Source organism: Salminus brasiliensis, chromosome 9, assembly GCF_030463535.1.
Source record: "Salminus brasiliensis chromosome 9, fSalBra1.hap2, whole genome shotgun sequence".
Taxonomy (NCBI): Eukaryota; Metazoa; Chordata; class Actinopteri; order Characiformes; family Bryconidae; genus Salminus; species Salminus brasiliensis.
This window is the reverse complement of record NC_132886.1, coordinates 23271608-23299141: the sequence shown is the minus strand read 5'-3', so window position 1 is coordinate 23299141 and position 27534 is coordinate 23271608. Positions and strand designations below refer to the sequence as shown.

The 27534-nt window shown below is 41.4% G+C and overlaps 1 protein-coding gene across 4 annotated transcripts in view; it reads right to left on the bottom strand.

Annotated features, from left to right (window-relative positions):
• Positions 1 to 27534, bottom strand: part of LOC140562343 (nuclear factor 1 B-type-like) — an 87965-nt gene that overhangs the window by 10974 nt on the left and 49457 nt on the right. For 2 of the 4 annotated variants that reach the window (XM_072687888.1, XM_072687887.1), the window contains exons 3-11: positions 24479 to 24532; positions 22227 to 22295; positions 19962 to 20079; positions 19695 to 19807; positions 13550 to 13684; positions 13050 to 13234; positions 8982 to 9120; positions 8369 to 8451; positions 1476 to 1555 (exon numbers count right to left, since the gene is read on the bottom strand). In XM_072687888.1, coding sequence (XP_072543989.1) covers positions 1476 to 1555; positions 8369 to 8451; positions 8982 to 9120; positions 13050 to 13234; positions 13550 to 13684; positions 19695 to 19807; positions 19962 to 20079; positions 22227 to 22295; positions 24479 to 24532 — 976 coding nt within the window. Of the gene's footprint in view, positions 1 to 1475; positions 1556 to 8368; positions 8452 to 8981; positions 9121 to 13049; positions 13235 to 13549; positions 13685 to 19694; positions 19808 to 19961; positions 20080 to 22226; positions 22296 to 24193; positions 24204 to 24478; positions 24533 to 27534 lie in introns of those variants that run through there. The other 2 variants (XM_072687890.1, XM_072687889.1) reach the window with 2 other exon arrangements.

The following is a 27534-nucleotide window of genomic DNA, read 5'->3' as shown; positions in this document are numbered from 1 at the left end:
ATACACAAGAATTTCACTAGAAGCTATTTTTTTCTAGGAATTCCATGTCCTCATTCCTGAGGGCTAATCAACCGAGAGAGCCAGCTAGAGTACAGCTAGGAAAAAAATGTTGCACACACTGACACACACAATTGACACACAAAAGAGTTCAAAGAGTTCTTAAAGGACTTTGGCACATAAACGTCTGTTAGATTGGACAAAGACTCATAAGGAGGTGATTTAGAGTTCCAGCGACAATGTAAATACTCAAGTCATGTCTCTGGCACCCACTTCTTGCAATTCAACATGGGCACGGTTCCATAATATAGTGAGGACATGACCTACATTTGGCTCCTGAACAAAACTGCTGAGTCACACAGCCTTTTACAGTTAAACAAAATCAAACACTACCCTTTCCAGACAAAAACTATAAGTGAATGTCAAACAGCAATGTTATATATTTTCCTTTTTTTCTTGTGAACCCTGCTGTGCATTTAGGTGTATATCTTCAGACAATGAGAACATTCCAGTTGATTACAGTTCAACAATATGGCTAATAGCTGTTCAACAACATCTGTTGACAGATCAAAGAAATGTTCTTCTGTAATATGAATGTAGTACCTATTAAAAGTCAAGGAAACTGTTGCCAGGCGTCTATATCAGTGACACTTGCACCTGCAGGACACCATGATATTCCAAAAGCTTGCCCAGTAAATAGCATTTATCAACCCCAACCAGAACATAGGTTTACCGTGTCTTAATTCTTCCTAATATATATTTATATATAATGTGTTTGTATCAATAGAATGTATTTATTATCATTATACATTAAGTAAAATGTACTACTAGCTGCTGTAGCTACCACTGTCAGGTAGGACAACTGTAACAAAAGTCAACCTAACGAGAAACTATCACACACTTCTACTTACAACTGCCAAAATATATAACCTGAGTTTATGTATAAACTCAGTTTATACATATATTTATATAGAGTTTACATATATTTATTTTATATGTGTGTATGCTGGGTGATTTTTTTCTGTCATGTAAATGAACGCAAATTTCAAGTTGTCATTTTCAATCTGTCCAGTCCAGTTAGCTACAAAACAGTTCTGCTCAGCAGTTTAAATACATATGTTATGTAGCAACGCTACACAGAGAGCAGCAGCCCGGCCAAAAAAATCCTACAAGTTCTTATTAGGTTGATTGGTAGAGTTCTGTAGAGTTTATCCAACCTTATAACAGTCGCTACGAAAGAAAGAATAAATGGCTTTGTGGGTGGAGCATGCATAAGGTCCTAGATTTAGGAAGGGCATGGAGAGCGTTGCACCACTACAAAGACAGATTGCGAAGAAAGAAAGAAAAGAAGAAAGAAAAAAGAAAAAAAAAAGAAAAAAGAAAGAAAAGAAGGAAGAAACAAACAAAGCAAGAAAAAAGACAACAACACAGAAGAGACTTGATGGAGAAGTGTGTTTGAAAATAAAGGAAACGTTTACCTTTGCCAAGAAATCCCCAAAGCCTCCTCTGAGCCATAAGACCTGACGTTTTGATTCACGGGCCAGTCACAAATCCTCAGCTGTCAATCAAACACCTCTCAGTCAGACAACGGGGCCAGCACAACGGTACTAACACACACACATTTAGCATGCAACAAGGCCAGGAGCAGTCTGTGCCTAGTTCCATATTGTATGCTATCAATTACACTCAGTCATTTAGGTTACTTCTTATTTAATCAGGATTCTTAAATGAAAATGGTTAAACTGCTTTTAGTAAAAACATTAGGCTTAATCAGGTTCCTGGAAAACTTGCATGACAAACCTAAATGTACAAAGAGCAAATGTTATATGTAGCATGCAACAATATTAGTGGGGTAATCATTAACTGTTATGGAAGCAAAAAAGAAGAGGTTAGTTTACAAAACTAGGGGCTGGGGGTCACATGGATATCATTCATATGGGCCAAAACGCTTCTGTATGGGAACAGGGGCATGCATTCCATCTGGTGCATGCGCTTTGTCATCTATGCTGCTGTTAGACTTGTTCAAAGCAGATGGGTTGAATGAAGCATGGCCATGCTGTGTGGAGGCAGCGTATCGCTGCTCATTGGTGTCAGATATGTTACTTTGTGCCTCTTTCTGCTGATCTCTAAAAGTATGAGGCAAACACTTTGGTAAATATATGAGTGTGGATGGAGAAAAAGAATGAATACAAATGCATGATTATACACACTCGCGCGCACACACACACACACACACACACATGCACCAAGATTGTAGTATGAATGAGACTAGGGCAAGCTCAAACGGATCACGTGGTCTACAAACAGAATGAAATATCCCTGCAAGTACACACAAACAGCTCTCTGCAATGAACGCAACAAAGGCAGAAGTTGACACTTCATCAAACTTTCCATTTTGCTAATGCATGGCGGAAAATATTGCGCTCCTTTCCGCCCGCCTGCAGTACTGTCAGACGCACAGCCTATTTACAAGCTTTAATCAGGTAGACACACACTCTGAATATTCAGTGCCACTTATTCTCAGTCAATAGAGCTCGCCATTTCTGGAAAGCACCTGTACCATTCCCCAAACTGAATCAATTTCCATCGCAATAAATCTGGGAAGGTGAATAATTGATTTCCTATATTTACTTCAAAGATGCTTTAGCGCTGACCCAGAGAGGCTCAGGTGGCTAAAATATCCATTTCCCTGAGTGAAAGCCACATAAATTAGGAGAGCAAGCACAAGCGTTTGCGTCCAACAGGAACTCATTGTAATTTTACTGCTAGCTCAGAAGCCCAGTCATGGTTGGAGCCAGTGTAAATCACAGATACAGTATGTACTGAGGAGCTAATAGAGAAAATATAGTGTAGAAGGTATGAGGAGAAGGTGCAGCTGTGGAAGAGCGTGTGTGTATTTTGACTGAACTCTAGCACTAAAATTGCATAAAATACAGTTTTACTTAAAATTGCAGTAAAGTATGTGATGCTATGTAAAGTATTTTTTCTGGCCATGTTGTTCTTGCCACAGTTTTTAAACTGTTAGTGTGCGGATATCCACTTCCATCAGTGGAACAGTCAACTTGTGTGTGTATGAGTGTGTTTGTAGCCAGAAAACAATGGCTTTGGGTCAAAGTCGAGGTCAGCTATCAGACTGTTTCAGTGGCGGGCATTTCTTCGTCCTGTTTTGGTGGACCCCCACACACTAAAAAAACACACGCACACAATATGTGGTGAAAAGGAGCCAGTAGTGCGGCGATTAGTGTTGATGCATACACTTAAGTTCAAGGCCGTGTGCCCTGGATAATAGCAAAGAAAAGTTCACTTGAGGTCTGTTGTAGGATACTGTTGTGAAATGGCACAGCCTCTTTAAACTGGGCCTCAATGGCTTAGCAAGTTGACTGTAAAAGACCACAGGGGGCAGTTGTAGTCAGCCTGTACTGACTATACAAGAATTTTTCCCAAAACTGTCATTTAAATTTTTAACATTTCCTTGCTGTTGGAACAAAACCTAGTACTGTATGTTCATATAATGAGATTTTATACAACACGTTCACACTATGCTGTTTTTTATTAAAAAGTAAATTATATATTTTAATTGATTTATTAAAGAAATAAAAAACAAAATTACATTTAATTTCTACAACACTGAATTCAGAGCTGAATGCCATACCAAGTCTTATCTCGCTAACTGAGGGACAGCTTGTCCAAATGTCACTCACATTCGCCAGTTTCAAGTAAATAACAACAGCATGACCAAACGACCAAATACCCAAGCTCAGGGTCAGCAATTAGCCGCCCAGCACTAGCAAGCTTTCAGTAGATGTTCAGGGCCAAGGCTGCTCCTAGAGTTTAGTACCATCTGTCCACATCACCGCTAGATCACAGAGGTGCACTGTGGCGTTAGCGCCCTAGCCAAGTTAGCGCTAGTGAACAGCTGTGTGTGGTGGCTAGATAAGCGTGCTAACATTAGATAAAGCCAAATAAGATTTTGATCAGTGATCAGTCCCAGAAGTGAGACTACGAGCCTTTTCCCAGGATGGAAAGAGGCAGCGAGAGAGTGAAAGGGAGGGGGAGCCCTTAGGGAGGACGGCTAATGAAATCTTCTTTTCGCTGGTGTTTTCACAAACACTTTACACAGGGGCCTCAGTCCGGAGCAGGTGTTGGGTTTTCCTGTGTATGTGTGTGTGTGTTTTGTGCTTGTATGTGAGTTTATTTGTTATTTTACCAAGTGTGTGTGGGTTACAACTTTCAAATGGGCATGGCTGAACAGAAATGGCATTGTAACACTCAGACACAATGACCATCTGCCTGTCTGTCTGTCAATGTTGTCAGTCAACCTGTTTGTCTGCCTCCGTACGGTTAATCATTGAAGCAAATACTAATGCCATATTGAGTCACATTTATATATATGCAGATTCTTACCATACGCAGCCACTACAATCCGTTATAATAATCACTATTGAGCTTCCCCCACAAATATGTTCTTTTGTGATTTTGTTTAAATGTCAAATAAATGAACAAAACACACTCTAAATGTAGACATTTGGACAACACTGACTAAATTGTTCACTACAGTGTTTCAGTCGAGTGTGTCCAGATTTTGTGGGTGGAGCATGGATAGGTCAACTGTCAAAAACATGCCGTAAGAGGACTTGTTACAAGGAACTTATTGTAATTTTACAGCAAGTTCAGCTCTTGCACTCCCAAAATCCGACCTGTCCAACCATACACAGGTTGTCATGGAGACACTTCAAAGGTTGTGACCCTCATCTTACTTCCTTAACGTCTCCTCTCTAGATGGATTACATAAGCAGTGTTTAAGAGCTCCTCTGGAGCCTGGGCTTATCAGAGGAAACCGTCCATTATCCGTAATAGCTGCAGTCCCAGAGCCGCCCCTTCAAAGCCTGTGCTTCTTCCCGTGTCTGTGTCATAAGTTACATGCATGTATAGCCTCCACCTCGTATGTCACATGCTTCGGTGACGACAGGCTTGTGGGATCGTGTGCGCAGATTAAACGTGGGACCTCGGGCTACAAATCATAAGTGGTGATCTGGGCCAACGTCTCCCGTTGCCGCTATAAGGCCCTCATGTGCACAGATGGTTATTGTAAATGAGGTACGCTCAAACAGTTGTCAAGTCGCCAATAGCGGTGGCCTTCACATATATAAGTGCATTGCCTTTCCATCCATTGGCTAGCGTATGAAAAGACTAATCAGATTGCATGAATGTTTATGTCGATGAGAGAATAATTTACCTTTGGGATTAAGTATTTTGTTAATTAGGATCTGGATGGGGTGGAGGGTTCAGGGGAATTCTGAAGCCTACAAACCTCCATTTGAATGTTATTTAACCATTACAAGCTGTTCTTATTGTCGGTGACAATAAAAGTTATTTATAGTAAATGTTTATGAAATATTTTTTACTGTATAATTCTGTATAATTTGATTGCGTTCATAAGCAGATAAGTATGATTTGAATACTGTTACTGCTGTGCACACATAGCAAAAATTAATTCCTATTAATTTCCACCATGTTTTGCCCTGTAATACAGCAAAACCATAATAATAACTACACTTGTGAGGGTTAATGGCTAACGGGGGCGTACCAAGAGAAGAGAGGAAAAAATAATAGGAGAAAGAGACAAGGCAAACAAAAGAGTGAGAGGCAGAGTGATAGAGAAAAGAGAAAACAGAGAAAAAGAACGTGTCTGCGCAGTGAGCGGGCCCTGCCGAGCGTCTGAAGTCTAGACGCTTGTTCTCAAGTTGCAGACGGCTCGACAGCACCCAGCCCCACGGCATGCTGGGAAGAAACGGCTGCGTGGCTGTAAGATGACGCCGTGGTGACGGCTGTAATCCATACAGCCTCGCGCGTTACACCACACGCCCCACAAAGGCCCAGCAGGGGAACGCAGGTGTCAATACAACTCATAATATCGCATGATATATCACCCTGCATAAAAGCTAGTGTATACCGGAGACGTTATTTACCCTGCTACGGGGCTCAATAGCCACAGGTTCAGCGCGGGTCAGGCCTCGGCATACAAATCACTGGGCAGAAAACACACAAAGGCCCAGGCTTATATAAACATGATGGATGGCTGATATATCACCCTGTCTGTTTGTGACCCTTCTCCTTATTCTGTGTAATATGGCTGAAACAAAAGAAACTAAGTGTGTGGCTGAGGCGAGGCGAGGCAAAGAGAGGCGAGGTAAGGCATTGAGCGCACTCTGTTGCTGAGCCACTGCAGATTTGTGAGTGTGATACCTGTCCGTAGGTGCTATAATGAGAACACATGCCTCGACTGTCTATTCAATCCTGTATCCACATCTGTTTGCCTACCTCTGTTGAATTCCCCCTCATCTATCTGTCAGTCACTGTATCTAGCCATCCATTCTGGAACCACTGTTTAAACTTAATTATGTGATTTAAAGTAAAAATAATAACCAAACATGTACCGTCTCAGTGCACAGGCAATGTTTATAGATAATATATATTTTAAATGCTCTGACTGCTCTCTTATACTGTACATACCAGAGCCTGAGGGACAAACCCCTTTATATGTATTCATTTGCAACACAGTCGTTTTAATATTGACTATTTCTCTACTTTAACCTAAGCGCTCTACGGTACTTTAGCGGTGGTGAGCTGCACATTTCTCAGCCCTCGTCCAGCTATGCCAAACCAGAAAGCAATAAAAGCAGAGGCTTGCCATTACTCTAACTCAGGAGCAGGGCAGGAGAAAACCACTAATTATTATGAAGCCGCGTGCAGATGAATTCAATTAGAGAAGGGTGGAAAACGCTGGCCTCGGACCAGGCCTTTCATGCTGCACAGGACTGCTGCTACACACACTCACAGACACACAAACTAACACACACACACACACACACACACACACACACACATTTCTACTTTTATAACAGTCTTTTGTCAGAAAGATCACTGTGAAATATCTTACGAGCCTAACCTATTCACACCAAGTGTTATGCTTTTCTGTAAACAGTTTGGTCCAGTCAGAAACAATGCTAGCTATTGTCTTACAGTAAGTTTTTCAACACATAGCAAAATTCAATAAATGCCGATACGGGCCTCAGGGGAGGAAGTTAAAATCAAACAAACATTCAGGTCCTGAAGAGCATCCATTAAAGCTGAACAGCAGCAATGCCATAAAAAGCTGCAAAATATGTGAAAATACTGAAATGTATATATTACAAACTTACATACATCTAAAATCACTACCCTAACTTGGGTTCTGTTAAACTGGCAAACTCGTCCTCTGCCAATTAATCTGTCTGTATTTGTTCAGGGTTACTTGTGCTGAAGAGGTTAGTCAGACCCAACGATTTTCAGGGAAAATGCATCCTGTTGGGCAAATGCTCTCTCAAGACAATAATGCTAACCCACACTTGGAATGACCTTAGAGGCTCTGCGGGTCATCATGGCTACTGGGTAACTAAAGGCAATTTCTCAGCAACGGAGGAAAGTCTGCAAACTCATGGAAAAAGACCAAAACCTGATTCATAGAAGGACTACATGATCTTTTGTATATGCCACACACACTTGTTCACAAAATGACCAACAGAAAATCCTCCCCAGTCTAAAGAAACAGCAGCAAGTACAGTTTTTAACTTCATCAAATTATAATTCTAAACAACTGTGCTAGAGCACAAAGTGAGCAAAAGACATCAGAGATCGAGAGAGTGAGAGCAATGGAGTATAAAAAACAAAAGAAAATAATAAAGATATAAAGGAGAAAGTAAGAGAAGTAAGAGAGAAAAAAGAAATGAAGAAAGATGAAGAGAAAGACAGATTAAAGGAGAGAGTAAAAAGAATTAAAGAAAAACAGAAAGAGAAACAAAGAGAGAGAAAAAATGGAAGGAGAGAAACCCAGAGTGAAAATGACAAAAAGCAAGAGAGAAAGAGAGACAGAGACACAGACAGAGAGAGAGAGAGAGAGAGAGAGAGAGAGAGAGAGAGATGGAATAAAAAGAAGAGAGCATAAGAGAAAGGAGAGATATTAAATGAGAGAGCGAGAGAGACAGAAAGAGATGTGTGACGGAGAAAAATAAGTAAAAGACAAATATATAATAGAGAAATTAATTTACGGAGAAACAGAAATATGGAAAAGAGTGAGAAAGTAAAAGAAAACAAAAGAAGGAAAAAGAGAAAGAAATATGGAAAGAGCAAGAGGGAAAAGAGAGAGAATAAGAAAGACAGAGAGAGAGCACAGCATGTGTTTGAGTTGAAGTGCTACTTGTCGGTCTGTCGTGACACCTGCGGTGAGAGTTGAACAGCTGGGTGGGGATTTGGAGAGGAAGAGAGAGATGGAGAGGAAGAGAGGAAACAGAGGGAGGAGGAGAGAAGGAGAGGGGGATGAGTAGCATCTCACCTGTTGCTGGTGGAGGAAGGCAGGGTCTCTAGGGCTCAGTCCCACAAAACGGTTAGCAGTAGGGGTGCCAGGAGCCGAATAACCTGAACAGCACACACATACACACAAACTTAAACTAATTAGGAGTGATGTAAACATGTAAATACTCAATCAAAACAAGCAGTTGTGTCAGTTCAGAAAACTAGCTTTATAAAAAGGATCAATCTGGATTTCTGCACATGTGAAAGTGCCGTTAGACACACATGCACACATACAGCATGAACTGAATTCTGCATTAATGCACAAAATGATTAAACCCATTGCACTGCCTGTTGATAAAGAAGTACGCTTTATTAAGCAGTTAGTGTGATTATCATTAATATTTTAATAAATATATATATATATATATTTTATTAATCATTATTTGTGTATTTTACAGTACTATGTTAAATACAATGGCATGTTGTTGTTATTTTCCAAGTCTGCTTTGTGTTCCAAATAATAACCTTTAACCATGATCAGTTTAATCAGTGTAACACGTTATGTCTAGTCTATCATGGTTCCCTGCTTTAGGGCAACACTGCGTGTACCGAATGAGTGTGCGCGTGTGTGTGTGTGTTTGTTTTCCGCTCACCCTCTGAGGATGTGGTGATTGGCTTGGTGTCAGGCATGGAGAGAGAGACTGGTCTGACTGTGCCGTGGTGGGGAGACGGGGTCAGCACTGGTGTGAAGTGGCCTGGAACCTTCCCCACCACCTGACCACTGCTGTTTGGCTGTGACGCACATTTGCAAACACACAAAAACATACACACACACACACACACACACACACACACAGACACAAACACACATATACAATTGGTCAAACAGTGTCCAAAAAATGGAGTCTTAATTTTTCGTAACATTACAAAAATTCACAATCTGTAATAAGACTGCAGCAAAGCACATTAGTGTCTTATTGAGTCTGAGTAACACACACACACACACACACACACACACACACACACACACACACAGCAACCTCTTCTGTTACAGAAAGTTTACAATGAAAGAAGCAAAACAAAAACTGTGTTCATGTACATTAATTAGACAGAGAGAGAGAGCAAGAGAGTGAGCGAGAGGAGAGAGGGGCAACAGAGAGACAGACAAAAAGAGAAGGAGGGGGAGAAAGAGAGAGACAGAGAGAGAGAGAGAGAGAGAGAGAGAGAGAGAGAGAGAGAGAGAGACTGTTGACTGCTGGAGACAGACGCTACAGAATTCACTTTGCGGGGCCCGAAGTTCAGACCTCAGTCGGCCTTTATGAAGCAGAATGGAGTCTGCAGGGTTCCCCCATGTGAATAGAATGTTTAATTAGGGTGTAATATAATCTGCGTTAAAGCAAGCATAAAAACATCCTGGCCCCCGTCCACTCGATTATATGCAGCATGTTATTTGCAGAGCGATCTCCCCCCGCCGAGCGCCGGACCCCGGCAACGGCAAATATTTACGACATTTATCCCTCTCATAGCTTTCTCCTGAGTAACGGTCCCCGCGCGATGGGCCTCGTCCTGTCTCACACTCATTTCTTTACGATGTAAACCTCTGGCATCGCACAGAGCGTCGGGAAAGAAGAGAGGCCTTCGTACAACCGTGAGTGTCGCTTAGAGTATCACGTCGTGTCCAAAACGTGTTCCATTTCGTTCTTCATGAGAGTTGGTTTACAAGCCCTTTAGTGCATCCTGGCCTAATGACTGCATTTGTTGGAGATTTTTTTTCTGTTCACACACAGAGAGAGGACCAGGGTTCAGGTTTCTATCAGGCCGTAATTTCTGCTGTTGAGAGACTATGAAACTAAAGCCGCAGTATTAGGAGGAGGTTTGTGGACACATGGTGGCCCTGAGCCCGCTGCGGTCCAAACGGGGCCATAAGCCCTGATTTAGACTCTGCTGGACCTCAGCCAAGCGTCCAGCAAGGTGGTGGACTCCCTCTTATTCTGCCCTAACCAAAGCGGATGCTTTTAACAGATTTACGGCACTAAATTATTCCAGTCCTTTTGACTTTCCGCACCTTCTCTTGTTTCGAGTGTCGTAAAAGGGTGCTATCAAAATTAATTCACACTCGGGGAAAAACACAACGATAACCGTCAAGTGTCGACGGCATCGCATGGACAGGAGGGAGTGTAAATTTCTCTCAAGAAAACACTTAAAAAAAATCTGCCCTTTTTTCAGGGGATTTGGTTGAGCTAATTAAGATGAGTGGAGCAGACTGGGTTGCCTGGCACAGAGGAAGAAAGACACAGTTATTTTACACTGGGCTCACCCAGAGCCCATCAATCACCCGTCACAGAGGAGGAGTCAGTTTCAGTGTGACCACAGCAGGCCCTCACCACAGTACCCTTAGAACTTACTATACCACTAAAAGGCTAGTTAGGAAATAAAACCAACAGCTGTCTTAATAAAAAAAAGTTAATAATTAATAATTAATAATAATAATAATAATTTCTGCTGTTCCATTATGAAATTAGCAAATTAGCTGAATCTGTTAACATTTTAGGACATATTACTGCTTTGCTATACATATGAGTTATATATTACCGCAGTCACCAATTCTGCTGTTTTCACTTTCTCACATTATTCGAATTGGCATGAGTGGCATTAGAAATGCTCCAACCAATAGAAATGCTTTAAAAATTACAATCTGTTTACACTGACTCTTATAAGTTAAGACAGATTTCCTTCATCCTTCTTTTGTAAAGTCGCCATTTTGGAAATATGTTCAATGTTTGAGTGGTCCTGTTCAGACACACGTGGTGGATTTGCTAAGTAATAAAGATGTAAACAATTTTCAACAGTAAACAAATAAAAAAAAACATTTTCTGCACATTTAAAGCAACATTTAACATACTGAAAATAAATAAAACATATCTAATGTGCCATAACTCTTGCACGTCACTTTTAATGTTTTTGAATCATGTTAAATTAGACAAATAAACAGTAATTATGCTTTAGTTTGTGTGAACGTAGATTCACTATAGAAGATGTGTGACTTTACACTCAAAAAAACACACATAATCTAACCAGGGGTGCCCAAACATTAGACTATATAATAATAATAAAAATAAAACAATAATATTAAGAAATGTTCAAAATAATAAAATGTTTTACAGTAAAAAGTTACTGTAAAGTTAATGTTTCAATTATTATTTTACATAGCTCCATAATGAATTGTTCTTTTACTTTCACATTGTACATTTAAATGTTCTTTATTTTTTTTAAAGTTACGTTTAGTTAAGTTACTTAAAGTACTTAAAGTTACTTAAAGTTAAAGTTAAGTTTCAATGTCAAACACAAATCTACAAATCTTACAAATCTTTCAACAAAACAAGACTTTACACACAACTCCCAAATCCAACTATAATCATAGTAATATATCTGCTCTTCTACGTCTACTACAAAAACAAAGTTACCATGTTTGAACCGTCTTTAACGAGCTTTAACGAGTGTAACTGCAGTAACTGCAACTCCAATGGCTTAAATACATCAATAACGCTTTAAAAAATAAACCCTTCTCTCCACACATACAACAAAACCCTGTTCATAATTATTCACAGAGTCATGGGGTATTGAGCCTGAGCTCATTTAGTAACTGATGAGCTAAACCCATCCAACAGCAAAGCAGTCGACAGCCAGAGCGCAGCTTCAGAGGGTAAATTGGCAAAGCTGGCTCCACATTGAATACATATGTGCTTGGGCTAATGTGTAGCAGCTAGCTTGGTTGGAGTGTTTATTGACTGGCTTTTTTGTTGTTGTTTTCTTTTCCTCTCTTCTCCGTTAACCCTGGCACTGGTAAACACAGTCGGCGTGTCAATGCCGAGGCCATCGGCTGAACCGCCCTCCGCTTGGGGCTGAGTGAGAGAAGGCGCCGATGTAGCAAACCACTAATGATTTTGCGTTCGTTAGCTAAACTGGGTCAATTACCGCTCCGAAACAATATGTCCCGTTAATCAAACTCCAGACCAGCTCAGTGTGAAAAATGGAGAGAGGCTGAGAGAGACAAAATACACACACAGAGAAAACCACAGCACAGAAGGAAAAGTCAGAGGGAGAAAAAGGCAAAGAAAAAGAGAGGAAAAACCCTAAACAAACGTTAGCTAAGGCGTTCTGACAGTGTTTAGTGCCTGTGCTTCACACTAATGAGTCTCATCTCATTTTAAAGAGTAGCTGTAAGAGGCGAACTGGCCTTGGCACCGGAGTGCATGGAGCACACATGTCACTTTGGTGAAAAGTGAGTAGTTGCGCAATTCTGAGCTTTAGTGCACTAAACATGCTAAAACATGTTATTTATAGAGAACCTGTGTGTGTGTGCATGTGAAAGACAAAAAAGTTCAAAGAATTTGCAGTTATAACCTGCAGGTTATAAATTTATACTCATAGAAAGATTCTAACCTTTTAAACAGATTTGTTAAGCTTCATTGTGAGCAGGAGACACATTTTATTTTATTTTCATCTGAATTCAATAAAATGTTCCTTAGTTTCATTGGTTTTGTTATTTTAAACAAACAAATAAAACACATAGAATATGTAAACAAATTATAAAATGAAGCAACTACCTTGAAATAGCAAAGCAAAATAAAAGTAATGACTTCTTTAGAATTCTATTTTAATTACTGTTTAGGTATACTGGATTTCAGTCTGGATTTCGAATACAGGTTTTGTGTGCTCACCTGGCTACTCTGGGGGCTGGACGGGTCGTAAGGCTGCACATAATTCTTCAGGGAGTCGGGAGGGTTGAGGTGGGGCGGGTAGCGGATGGTGGGGTGAGAGAAGTAGGATGACGGAGCAGGTGGAAGGATGGCAGGAGCTGAGAACTGCAGCGGAGAGTGAGGGGGAGGACTTCTTGTGGAAATCACTGCACACAGGTATGACAAAAAAATATGTACGTTAGCCATTGATCACAAATAAATCAATACATGCATTAGCCATTACTGCTTTAGTGACCCAGCTTTACACTGGGACAGGTACACAGGTCTACAGAAAAGTATATTCATAGGTGTCTAGTTTTGGTCCTTGAGGCAAACAATCCATAAATGGATACTGTCAATTTGATGGTGATTACAGGTTTTCATCAAAGCCACAGTTGTACCTTTTCACATGTCTGGGAGTGGCTGTCTGAGAGTGGAACATTTTAGTGCTGGGTGTGTGGTACATAGTAGGACAGACATACCACTGTGGCCAACACTGGTCAGGCCCGGATGGTGATGCTGGGGGAAGGAGCTGAGGCGGGGTGAGGAGTCCTGAGGGGACGTGGGGCTGAACAGAGGCTTCTCTGCCTTCTTCATGGTGGGAGAGGACATCTCAGCTGCAGGACAGACACACAAACAGAGAATACAGGTTAAATGACAGTTTCAGAGGACATTTAACAAAATAAATGCAATAGTATCCTGAATCTGTTGTGCTCAGTGGAGCCAATCACAGTCTGCATGAACCTTCTGTTGTTGTGTAGTCAGTAACAACACTGCCCTCCCTAGCATCTGATTCCCTGGCCAGGCAACCACGACACACTACACCAATAGAGCCCCTTTTAGACATGGACGGTAACCCAGATTTTTTCCAAACATTACCTGGAGGAGCTGTATGTGTGAACGCAAAAGTCCACCGAACAGCCCCTGGACTTTATCCTGACAGCTCCCTAGTACAATGAGTGAGCCTGAGTGTGAATAGAGCAGGTCATTTTCTTGGAGAGTGGGTCATGCCATATCTTATGTACATGCTACACAGGCACTGCCCCTTGCCTAAACCACACAGAACATTTCCTGTAGTGAGACCGCATCTGACACGGAAAATCTCCGGCTGTACGCTAGATGTGTGAAAGAGCAAGTGTGGAAAATGTCCAGTCCTGATTCTCTGGACATTTTCCAGAGTTCATATGTTAGAGTTTAGGGCCTTAAATGTAAGTCACTCTGGACAAGAGCACCAGCTAAATACCGGAAATGTGAAAGTAAAATATAAATATATAAATACATAGCTGAAGGGCTGTTTTACTGCAGTTATAATCTTTGAACGAACAATTCCTTGATCTTTGGACATCACTAATACAAGCGACGGTGGGTAATATGACAATGTTATTGTTGTGAAGTTATATTTGTGTCATTTTGCTGATTCCAAACTTCAAGTCATCTAAAACTGCTTTTTTGTTTCAGTGAAGCATTTACATCACACACACATTTAAAAAGAAATAAAACTATCTATGTTCTTCCAGGAGACAAGCGGGAGACACTTCTTTTGGCTGCAATGAGGAAAAGAAAAAGCAAGGAAAAAGAAACGAGAAACTAATGATGCGTGTAAACCAGCAGTTCTCTGACATGTGTCAACTGTCGCTCGTGTGTGTGTGCGTGCATGTCTTGAAGATTTCTTTGTGGCTTTATGCAAGAGAACGCACCCGACGCTATGTCTCCTTGTGTAATGAACACCATAAACCCACCAACACACATACACACACACACACACATACACACACACTGTTATCTATCTCTCATGCTTTCTCCCTGTTTCTGTCTCTTTGGTGACTGTAGGAAAAAGAGGAAAATGATATTAGATACAAGGAGACAAAAAATGTGGAATGCAGGGGAATTCCTTGTTGCGCATGTCTGTCTGTGTGTCTTGTCTCTACACAGCATGTAAAGAAACAGTAGACTAAGCCAAACACAAAGTCTGGAAAAGCTGATAGTTGGAACAGGCTGTCAGTGGACTAATGCAACAGATGAGATGTTGAGTGTGGATCTGGTAAAGATGAACCTGTTTGGACCCTGTGAGTACAAACTGGCCATCTTTTAACTTTATAGCTTCTAGCCAATGTGGTTTACCCCACTCTCTCTACTCCTCCAGTACGACTTTCCAGCACACAAGCCTTTCCTTTCAGTTTCCACACATAGCCTTCAGAGTGATATATGTGTGTGTGTGACACTGTAGGTATGGGATTATGCTTTCTGAACATGTCAGAATGTCAGAATCCAGCGGTTGGACCTCACTAATAATATTTGGCCACTGCACCTGTTGCAACAGAACTGGCATTTGTGGAAAGAAGAGGAAAAAAAGAGAAGCTGTCAAAGGAGCGGATTGTACTTCCTCAGGAATGTGTGTGTGTGTGTGTGTGTGTGTGTGTGTGTGTGTGTGTGTGTGTGTGTGTGTGTGTGCGAGAGAGAGAGAGGCAGAGAGAGAGAGGGAAAAAGAGACAGAGAGAGAGAAGACAAATCATACACTGAGAAAATGTTCTCAAAAGGGCACAGGATTTTTGTGTGAGTATCTGTGTGTGTGTATGTGTGTGTGTATGTGTGAGTGTGTGCAGGACTGGGACTGCACATTTCTCAGGAACATAGATCTGGAAAACTGATATATACTTTTTTCATTGCAAACAGCTGTTTGTTATCAAACCATTCCCAGAGTGAAACGGCCCTCCCATGCCAACAAAAGAGAGAGAGAGAGAGAGAGAGAGAGAGCAAGATATGGAGAAGAGAAAAGAAAAAAACATATGAGTGTGTAAAAGAAAGAGACTGAATGTGAGAAAATGAGATATAGGGAAAAGAAAGCGGATGAGAGAGTGTGTCAGAGAGAGAGAGAGAGAGAGAGAGAGAGAGAAAGAGAAAGAGAAAGAGAAAGAGAAAGAGAGAGAGAGAGAGAGAGAGAGAGAGAGAGAAAGAGAAAGAGAAAGAGAGAGAGAGAGAGAGAGAGAGAGAGAGAGAGAGAGAAAGAGAGAGAGAGTCAGGGAGGAGGCCAAACAATGTCAAAGTCATTTCAGAAAGTTTACATTAGGAAAAGCAAATGAAGTGTGTATGTGTGTGTGTGTGTGTGTATGTGTGTCTCCACGTGAGTGCTGCCTTGGCTGAGCCACTCTCCTTCTGTCACGGCCTCATATGGCTTTAATATCAATCCTTCTCTCTTCTGATATGAGCACTACAAAACAAGCCTCTTTCTCATGAGCTCTCTACCCTCGCTCCCTTCCTCCCTCTTTCTGCTCCCCATCCCCCTCTCTCCTCCCCCCTCTATCCCCCTCTACTCTATCAGCCTCACATAACCACTCCAGCGGGCCGAGGACAACTAAAAGACGAGGCAAGAGAAAGACAGCACAGCATTAACACCCAAACTCTAGCCTTATTATTTAGCTATTAATCTGAATCAACACATTAACAATAAAGTACATCAAAAACCCCAGCCACACAATAATGATTTATTCAAACATTATTTATGTGGAAATGGGGTACACGTTTGAATCAAGTGAAGTAAATGTATCACTTGTTCCAGTGTAGTTAAACCATGTCTATGCTCCGCCCACAAACGCTGTTCCTTCACAGCAGCTGTTGGGAGCCTGGACAGCATATACAGAATGTCAGTGAAAACTCCATTCAACCTAATTAGAAACCTAAGTAGAAAGGCTGTTTTTTGTTAAAATGTCAAAACTTTTTGTTGTTTATTACTTTCAGGTGATATTTATTTTGCATGCAAGTGACTTATGTGAGCAAGCTGGAAAATTCATTATCTATCTGAAACTCCCAAGTTTTGAATTGCAACAAAGCAGAATTCTCATTTAAACCCTTTCTCAAGTGACTTCTGGCTATCTCAAACAGTCTGCCCATTAAAGTAAGATCTTTCAGGCGCATTTTTGTGACTGGTAGGCAGTTTCAGCTCTATATGACATCTGCAGAATGATGTGGGGATCAGAAGGTTATACTTGCAAATGATCATTTTTGTATGTGGTGACACGTCATGATACATGATTTTGAATAAACTGGAACTGACTATTATCAAGTGCTTTACTATCAACTTTTAAAAAATATAAAACAACATGAACAAACAAACAAATCGTAGGCGCAGCATGAAGAAGGCATCTCATTCACCAGCCTTTTTTTGGGGGGCAGTTCCACCTTAAATGGAACTGCAACAACATTTAAGGTTCTAAAGAAGAAGATGGCAATTAAAAGCAAAATTCAGACTTATTAGCACAGCCATGGTTAATTATATTGTTTAGAATCAGAACAGAAATACTATACTGAGTATGTATGATGTATGATGAGGTTTTAGCAAGAAACAACGAAAAGACAATTTTATAGACTGTGTTGTGGGGACGACAAGTCAGCCGGTAGATTTAATAAACGAGGAGAATTAAAGCTGAATGTTGAAATCTAACGACTGAGACCCTGTTGCCTAGGCATCAGCCATGACATGTCCTATCAGTAGGACTGTGCTTATGAATGGGTTAAGCAGAAACCTAGTGTAATGTAGTGACACTAAACTCCAACCTAAATTCATTGGGTTGAATGGAATTTTGTACAACTGGACAAACCCATCAACACTTATCAATAATTAAAAATGCTTTTGTGGGCAAAGCATGAATATATAAGTTTGGAAAAGAATGGTCTTTGGTTCATTAGATGCAGAAGCTGCAACATTAGTTAACAGGATCCACATTAGAAGAGACTGTTAGGCTGCAGGCTATACTTCTCTCCTTTGGGCTATAGAGCAGCTCTCTCTCTCTCTTTCTCTGTCTCTTTCTCTCTCATGCTGGCCACCTGTCGGTCGTCAAGGGACAAGTTCAAACAGACGCTGCTGCACCTGTCTACCTCTCTTTCCCTTTTTCTTTCTGTCTCTCACACTATCTCTCTCTCTCTCTCTCTCTCTCTCTCTCTCTCTCTCTCTCACACACACACACACACACACACAGACACCTGCCATCTCAGCCCTTGATACTTTCACATAAACACACTCACACAAGCTCTGTCTCACACACTCTGTCTTTGTCAATGACATAGCCCGCCCCCTTCTCTGGCCCCGGGGTCATTTGTTGTGTTTTTGAAACCTGAGGTCACAGTGTGGTCGTGACCCTTACACACACACTTAAAAGGTCGGGTCAAGTTCAATTGGTGCCACACGCCACACTAAAGTCAGACCCACCTCTCAGTTCTCTACGGCCAATCAATTACCAAACCATGCAGAAACTACCACGGAAAACACAATGGAGGCCAGAGGTGAGCTGACATGACCTATCACAGCATAACAGACCATGGAGAATCACCAAATTCATGGCTTTTTGATGCATTTTACTAAAATGGAAGGGTGCTGTTTAGGAATTAAACCCTCCTCAATCATGGTATAAATGTACTGCGAGAAAGGACATGAGTTACATGCTGGTAAAACTCACTTTCAGCATAAGGAGAAACTGTAACACCAGTCGGTTTTGTCAAAAAGCTAAAATTAAGATTTCAAATGGCATTAATATTTGCATCAGTGTGAAAGGTCACACTGTTAGGAAAGACTGGGTGTAGTTTCAGTTTGATGTGTTTTTAACTTAACATCAGCATGGCAGCAAATTCATTATCGTTTTCATTTTGCAAGCTGCCCAGTTGCATACGCTACAAAAACATATAATTTTATACATTACATTATGTTCAATATAATAAAATTCACCAGATGAAACTATTTACTATACACGTGTGAACACTGGCTGTAGCAGTATAAGCAAACACACATTTACACATACACATTCTGGTGAAGCATGGTTCGATTACCAGCTTTGTTTTGCTTTTGTAGCGCTTCGAAAGTGAAAACACAAGAGCAGGGGGCTTATCGAAGGTTTAAATCACTGCTAACAAAAACAAACAACTCTTCCACTGTGGGAGAAAGACGTTCAAAAAGCAGAATGCTGCAAAACATCACTTCTGTATAAAACATTTGAAACACAGCATTGGAGAGCAGTGCAGAGGATATGGGATTGCCACAGGCTGACAGTGAATGATTTGTTTTTAGACTGTGTGAGGCTGGCAGTTGGGAGTTCAGCAAGTGCAAGGAGGAGAGAAAGGAGGTAAAAAGACGAGTTTACCAACATTACACTAGACTGCAATTCTGAGGGGGAGCAGAACTGCACTTCTTCATATACTCACGAGAGAGACTGCCATCCCCACAGTACCTTTATCTTCTACATGTAAATAGGTTACCTAGGTACGTTTTAACCTAACTGTATTCAATCAGCCAAGACATCTGCTGTCTAAAGTTCGCTTCTTTAGTTCTGACGCTAAGAGGTTAATGTCGTTAAAAAGTAATAAAAGTCTATGGAAGACTTTTTTCCCTTTTTTTTAGGTTTTTGCATGAGAGCGACAATATCTGAGGCAATTGTGTGTACAAAGCTAATAAGAACTACTTGCCTCAGACCTCAGACCCCAAATATGTCCAAGATTCTTAAGCTACACTTAGGAAACGAGAAACATTGGACACATTAAAATGATTACTTTAAATAAACAAAACGATAAGACTAGAATGTACAAGACAAAATAACACACACACTGACACACACACTGACACACACATTCCCTCTCTCTCACCTTGGTCTCTCTCATGCCAGGGCCGGCTGACCGGTGAGCTGGGGGAGGAGTAGAAGTCTGGGCCGGTCGGACTGGTCTCCATACTGTCCTCTGGAATTGTCTTGGCTCGTTTACTGCAGATAAACAGACATTAGTGAGAAGGTGCTCAGGTAATAATGTTTCTATGTGGGGGCGTGTGTGCAAAAACGATATAATAAAAAGATTGATGGGAATTCATATTTACAAATGTGTGCATGCGTGCGTGTGTGTGTATGTGCATGTGCGTACCTGCCATGAGGAGAGGAGAGTGAGCGATGTAAGCTCACTGAGTTCAGGTCATGGTAGTATGGCTGACTGGGCATGTCTGCCATTGTGAAATTCACCCCTGCTCCCTGCGTGATAGGAGCTGCAGAGAGAAAAAGAGAGAGGGAGAGGGGGAGAGAGGAGGAAGGGAGGGAAATAAGCACAGAGAAAATAGATTAAAATGCCTCATTCTTTAAAAATCCAATTAATCCAGCATTTGCAATATATCAACTACATCCGCGCGCACACACACGCACACACATTCTCAATTTGATACAGTTAGTCAGATCTGGATTTGCATGCTGACAAACCCAAACATGAATAAAGCAGTAACTCAATTTCTGGACAGGACAGCTTGAGGGGGCTGGCACAGAAAGAGCCATATAAGACGTATCACATCTACAGAAAAACCACAGCACCCACAATACCGTTCAGTGGTCTAACCACCGGCAGCGGCCCTCTTTGTTTACACACAAAAGCACGTCCCAGCTAGTTCTTGCTTTTATACTCTGAGAAATCTACACAGCTACGAGGCCAACTGCAGATAAAGACACCTTACGAGTGGTGTTATCTTAAGTGCAGTTAAGGAGGAAGTGTCCTACACTAAATGAACTACTGCAGTGAAATTGTTTGACTTAAATGTGTGCTTTATTTGAACATTTGACCATTTTATTTTATTCATTCACATGTACACTTTTGAATCAAGTAGATTGAGTGTATCGCTTTTTACAGAGCCGTTTTTCCATTCTAAATATTCCTATTTACTTAAGTACAATTTTCCTTTTCAGTGTATCAGGATACAATCTTTCTTTTTCTCTCTCTCTCTCACGCACACACACACAAGAGATGAATGAATTGCTATGTGCAAGATGCATTTAACATGCTGAAAACTAGCAAGTGTGTAAGAGTATATCCCATTCTGATCCAGACAACAAAGAAACCCAAACACAGGACTGATATGATACCTCATTAACCGTGTGTGAGGAAAATCTACAGACTGCTTTCCACATTGCGTCTTATTCCACAGAGAGTCGAGAGTCCTTGTGGTACAGTAAAGGATACTGTTTCAAGCGAGCAGTTAAGTGCCTATGAAGGCCACTGAGTGGTGTGAGCATATGTATGTGTGTTCCCTCGCTTGTTGTGGCCAGAGCTTTGCTGGTGGCTTTATGAATGTATGCTGGACTCAGCTGGCCACGGGCTCCTCTGCTGTCCTCCAGCAGAGTGTCCTGGGTTAAATATGGCACCTAAGCTGTAAAATCAGCCTGTTTGGTGTTTAACGTTATTGTGAGGACAACCATGAAAACATTACATATGACCAAACATTCAACATACAGTAGCTTACCCGCTCATGATGATAAATCAAATTTTAGGTAAACATAAAATATATAAGCCACCATATTCATGAACATTTTTTACACAATTGCAAGGAGCTTGCAAGCTTGCAAGTTTATATGTTCTACTCATTTCAACCTGGACTGCTTTTTGAATGACAGGGCAGCCAATCAGAACAGAGGTAATTTACACGAATCATTCTAAAAGGTGTAGTTATAAGTGGACACTGTCTCCATTCCTCTATCCTCCTTCAGTGTGGTTCATTTATTTCAGAAGTTTAGCCATGGCTCCTGCTCCCCTTTTGGCTAAGGCAGCTCAGTGCTGAAAGGCTGGATGACTCTAGAGTCCAGGCTTCTCTTGCAGCTCTGAGAGATCAGCACATCAAAGAGGCTCTGAAGAGTGCTGAGGCCAGCCTGACGGACCGCCCGTCTCATGGGGGACAGTATGTGAGTCTGTGTGTGTGTGTGTGTGAGAGAGATGGGGCATAGGGCATTCTGTTACATGTAGAAGGTGTGACATGGATCAGTTACAGTGTCACTGAGTGCAACCCACACTGCCTATGCCGATGTGCCTGTGTATTTATATGTGTGTGTGTATGTGTGTGTCGAGGGGGGGCGGGGTGTCCTCTCAACCCCCTCGGGAAAGTGTACAAATCCTGCCATCATCGTCTGTCATCGTCTTTGATGAAGGCAGGCATGTCTACACACACGCTCCTGTGAATTTTCACTCACTCACACACACACACACACATACAATCACATGCACACACTGTGCTTATTGGACCTGCCAGACTGGATTTTCCACTCATGTTCCGGGCAAGTCCCTCCTTCGCTAAGTCAAGCAAGGCCGAACATAAAGCAAAGTGAATGTGTGTGTGTGTGTGTGTGTGTGCGTGTTTGTGTTGCACAGCCAACTTACTTCTGGATACTCTCACCAGCTCTGAAACACTGAAGACTCCTGATTTCACAAAGCTGTCTTCCAAGTAACCTGTGAACAAATTGACAGACACACTTCAGACCAGTATCATTGCTAAACACTGTTGTTCAACATACTGTATGGCTGACCAAAGAACTTGCTCAGATCCTCAGATCACATTATTCACCATGGTTGTTTATGAACTTTTGGGGACTATGAGCAAGTCATGACTCATTTAACCATGTGACCTTCTTATTTCCCTTTCTATACATAACTGTCACAATAAAAGAAACCATGTAAGAAGGTCTTTTTGAAACAACCTGAGACAAGTGTGTGGTGATTAAAGCATGTAATAAAGGCTTTCCTTTATTTGTGAGCTAGATTGGTCTCATAATCCTAGTGCAAAACTTAACAAGTAAGCTTCAACGAACTGTGAAGCGTACATGGATTTTCTCTGCAGCATATTTTCTTGACCAGAAACGAAACAAAACAATGGAGGTCTTTGCTTATAAGATGTAGCTCTACGCTCTTGCTAAGCCAAAACTACCTCCAGGCTCTGGCCAACTATCAGAGCATGGCAGAAGATTGAAGTGTGTCCTACAGCCCAGCACGGGGCCCAGTGGGAGGCCCAGGGCCCAAACTGACAGAGTAGCAGCATCAATGCAAGGCTATGCTTTACTTGGCCAGGAAAGACGAAAAACCTGCTCTTGAGGTAAAGAGCTAATTGTGCGCACCACTGTTTTCATTCTTTACACATTACGTAGCGAGCATCTGCTGTGGAGAAAAAAAACAAGGGAGGGAGGAAGACAGAGAAATAAATCCCAGGTCAACCCAGGAGAACAGCAGGCTCGCTGTGGAACGTTCACAGGGCCGGGGGGAATGACCAACAGGTGCTGCTTGGAGAAGAATACCACTTTCCCCCCCTCCACGCCTACACCACAATGACATCACACATCGGCAACATGCGCTGAGACATGACAGGACCCCTGATGTCATGAGGTGATTTATCTTTAAGAAATCGACACTTTCTGATTTTTTTTTAATTTAATAATTACAAATGTGACACAGCTGGCTTCACTGTTGACTTTAATTTGCACTGAAGACAGACTTAAATTACAAGCCAACTAAGCATGTCTAAGTGCAGTCTGCTGCGAGAAACAAAACAGCGGAAAGTCATGAAAAGTACATTTTTACTTCCAATGCTTTGGTAATGCAGGTACGGCAGTTAAGAGAAAAAACTCTCAGCTGGGATACTGCCACCAAACAGCCACTTCTCTTGTTATGTTAGCAGGGAAGTCGGTTTTTCTAATACTATCACATAAGGCTGGAATATAAACATGAATTTAAGAAGTATTGCCAGTAGAACAGGACTTTCTGAAGCTGATATGTGAATGTATCGGGACCACACTTAATGACAGGCATATAAAGTCCCCCACCCATGCAACTGAACAGTGGGTTCTCTGGAATGATTGTGCTCCATCCAATACTTCTGGGATGCTTTAGGGAGTTGGAAATAAGGTGGGGTGATGATTTTTGAATTTTCTGACCTAACTATTGATTCGATTTGAGACAAAAAAAAATCTGATGTGTGATATGCTAAATAATGTGATAAAATAATATGCAATATATGCAATTAACCATGTAGTAGACAAAGCAACACTCATCGCCTTCCTTATGTTTAGAAGGTTGTTTAGTGCAATTTACAGTGGTAGGGTCATGTTACATCAAAGGACTTGTCATAAAACTAAATGGTAATTGGTGAAAATATAATATTATGTGTGTATTTATCTCTATTGTGCAGTACTACCAGTCAGACAGCAGATCCCAAAGGTATCTAAGCAAACTGTGCTGTGAACCACTAGCCCACTCTTTTATGTGATCTGATAGATGCAGGGTGTTCCACGACAGAAAAATTGTCCACAAGTAAGCTAATTGGTCTGGAACGAAGCAGAACAATTGCAGCTCCTCACCCCCCAACCTCTGCAAATCCCATCAATGGTGCTTTCCGGTCGGCAGTTCTAAGAGGCTCCTGTTCCCACCGGCTTGGAAGTCACATGGAAGGGCGCTCTCTGAATTCGTCAGTGCTGGGCCTTTTGTGTTTGAGTGAGTTTTTTTTTTTTTTTTTTAAGGTTTCCGCACTAACGTGCTGTGGTCAAGGAAAAGCCTTCTTATACTGGATGTGGATATAAATGAGTGTGTGTGTGTGTGTGTGTGTGTATATGTGTGCAAAAAAAGAGAGAGAGAGAAAGACATACCTGGAGGGTTCTTGCCAGGCTCATTGTTACTGGGACTTCCTGACTGCTGTGAGTCTGTAAACAAAAATAAAGAAGGTGGATTAGAACACAAAGCGCAGACAGAGGGACTCAAAAGAGCAGCAGCCGTGCCGATTACATTACCGTACATTACCTTCATTTATCATCCACTTCCATTCCCTTCAGCTTTATTTGTTTAGCTCTTACAGCCTTTCATGGCTTTTTATTTGTCTCTCTGACACAGGGAAATTAGTGAAATCCTTGATCGCAATCACCTAAAGCGCACTGTCTCTAAGGACAGGGCAATGGTGGGCGATACGGCAACTAGCTCAATAGTGATAATAATGATAAATGACACTGAAAAGGCATTTTCACAACACATGGATATGTGTAATGATAATTAGCTTGTGAATAAGTTAAATGAACAGATTTCACATTGAGTGCCACATTCTGAATCAGTGTGTGCATGGCCACAAAAAATTTAATCTTTATTTTTTACATAATTTGAAGTTGTTCTTTACATTGTTTCTAATTTAATGATGACTGGACCGATAGACATGCTCCAAAATGGCTGTGTGTGTGTTAGTATAAATAAACATTTTAGGAGCTACTTCTTACTGTGCAGCTTATGCAGTTAGTTTGCAATTGCAGATATAATATACGCAGGAAAGCTAAATGAAACAGAAGTTTTCATGATAATAATGATAATGACATAGTAAATATCCCATGTCATATAACCCACCCCTAAGACAGAGGCATTGAGCGTTGGTTGTCTGAAGTCAGTTTTAACAGATGTAACATTTTGTTTTAGGTAAATTGATAGGCCTTTATTAACTGTACAAGTTCTAAGAGTATTATACCCACATGCAAATCCTATTCCTTTGAAAGAGATGGCAGTTATTGTTACTGTTCACACCCAACCCCCATTCTCGCTGTGGAAGAGACTGCCGGAGCTCAGTCCTGACAGGCCAGGCCAGATGTGTGCAGAAACATGTCTTTTTTTTTCCTCCAGAATTTGGGAATGAGAAATACAGAGAAGACGGAGGAGGGGAAGGTAGCAAATGTGCTCTGCACAAAACATACGTAAAGAATGTCTTTTTGAGCAACCACACACACACACACACACACTTACGCAGCGGTCCAAACGAGCGACGCCTTAGGGGGTCCTAAATCCTGACCATATTTCACATAACACAGGAGCAGAAGAGGGATGCAGAGGGAGGAGTGGAGGAGGAGGAAGGGAAGAATGAAAAGAATCCAGCCTGTTGTTGGCGTGTGGTTTCAGAGTGCATGTGCTCCTGACTGATGATGTTACCTTACAGGACCTTTGGGAGGCCTGTGCTCGGTTCTGTTCAACTCCACTGATCACCAGCCATGCATTCAAATCTACAGATTGTCCACTTCTGGTCAAACACCTAGAATTTTATAATTAAGTCCACAAACCCTAGGCTCAATCTTAAATATGGAATAACTACTATGAATGACTGTATTACTGTATTAGTTATGAGAGCAAGGTGCATTTTTGCATGCTGGCAAAATCCCTATATAACCAAAAAACATCAGTTTTGTGAAACTAAAAATCTATTAATTTCTGTGATTTTTCTACAGAAGAACCTGGACAAAAACATGAACAGCTCAATGGAAGTGTGGGCCTGCATATAGTTCAAGTGGTCACCTTAAAGTTGTATTGACATTTTGTCACTGAGAAATGCTTTAGGATCAGCAAACTCATGATGCAGGCTAAGTAGGACTGTTAGATGTAACTTTTTAGAAGAGCCAAACTAGGATGAAGACTTGGAAAAAAAACAGAGTGACCTAACCTTCTGATTTACACAGTCTAACACATACACACATAGACACACAGACAAAGACCCACCCATGCACGAGGGGCCCCGTGAAAAAGAGGAGGACGATATGATCTCTGAAACACAGGGAGAGTGAACGAAAGAGTGACGCTGAACTCAGATAGCCTGAGCCTACACTCCTTTTCCTGCCTCCATAAGCTTTGTTTCACCAGTCGAAGACGGGAGGGATGAGGGAGAGGGGGGAGGTGGAGAAGGATAAATATATATATTTAAAAAATAAGGAGATTTATTTCTCCCCTCCAAAAAATGACCATTAAACACTGCTGCACAAACGGAATGTTCTTGGCTTTGGCTCAACAATGACAAAGAAAGGGAGGGAGGACCATACGTTAAGAGAAAAACAGAAACAGAATTCCTAGCACTTAACCCCACCGAGACAGAGAGAGAGAGATACAGTACAACACTGATAATGAACTTTGCTTGTATAGCACCTTTCATACAAAGAATGCAGCTGAAGGTGCTGCTTGAGGTTCAGGCTTTAGCTCGCTATATTTTTGTTCATAATCTGAAGCTGTGTTAACTGCAATACTAAGCACAAGGAATAGTCCCTATAAAATCTAGAGCTCTGTCTATTATATTACTAACCTATGAAGAGTCTTTCCAAAATATTTATATATGATTCAACATGTCATGATTAATTCATTTGGTTAATAATAAGCTCTGTATTTTAAAATTGGAATAAAATAAATGATATTGGGCAGGCATAATCTGCCTCTGGAAAACAAGAACGTTCCTTTCGTATCAAGCTAGTTTTAGTATGACCTGCTATGAGACATTGCGCATACACACACTGAGATGGCGATGCTGAAACGATGTATGGTGCAGCCCTCATTTACATATCAATGGGAGTGTCCATAGGACTAATCGTCGTTGATTCCCCAAGATGGTATACTTTGAATTGAGTAATCAGGTCTAAATGAGTAATTATGACAGGCCTTCTAAAATCGCTAAAGTGCAGCATGGTATTCAAATTACTCAAGCCTGCTTGGACTATTGAGCACCACTATGGCCTCTGACTAGTTGGTATGGCAGCAGGCTGGCATTGTGTCAGTCGTGCCAGTTCCTATGCCAACTCCCTCCCTCATCCCCCGCTGATCAGCCTTCTCTTACTCACTCTACACCATCCATCAGTCTGGCTAAAGACACCTCCTACTGCGCCACAGAGAGAAACAGAGACAGAAGAGAGGGGGTATC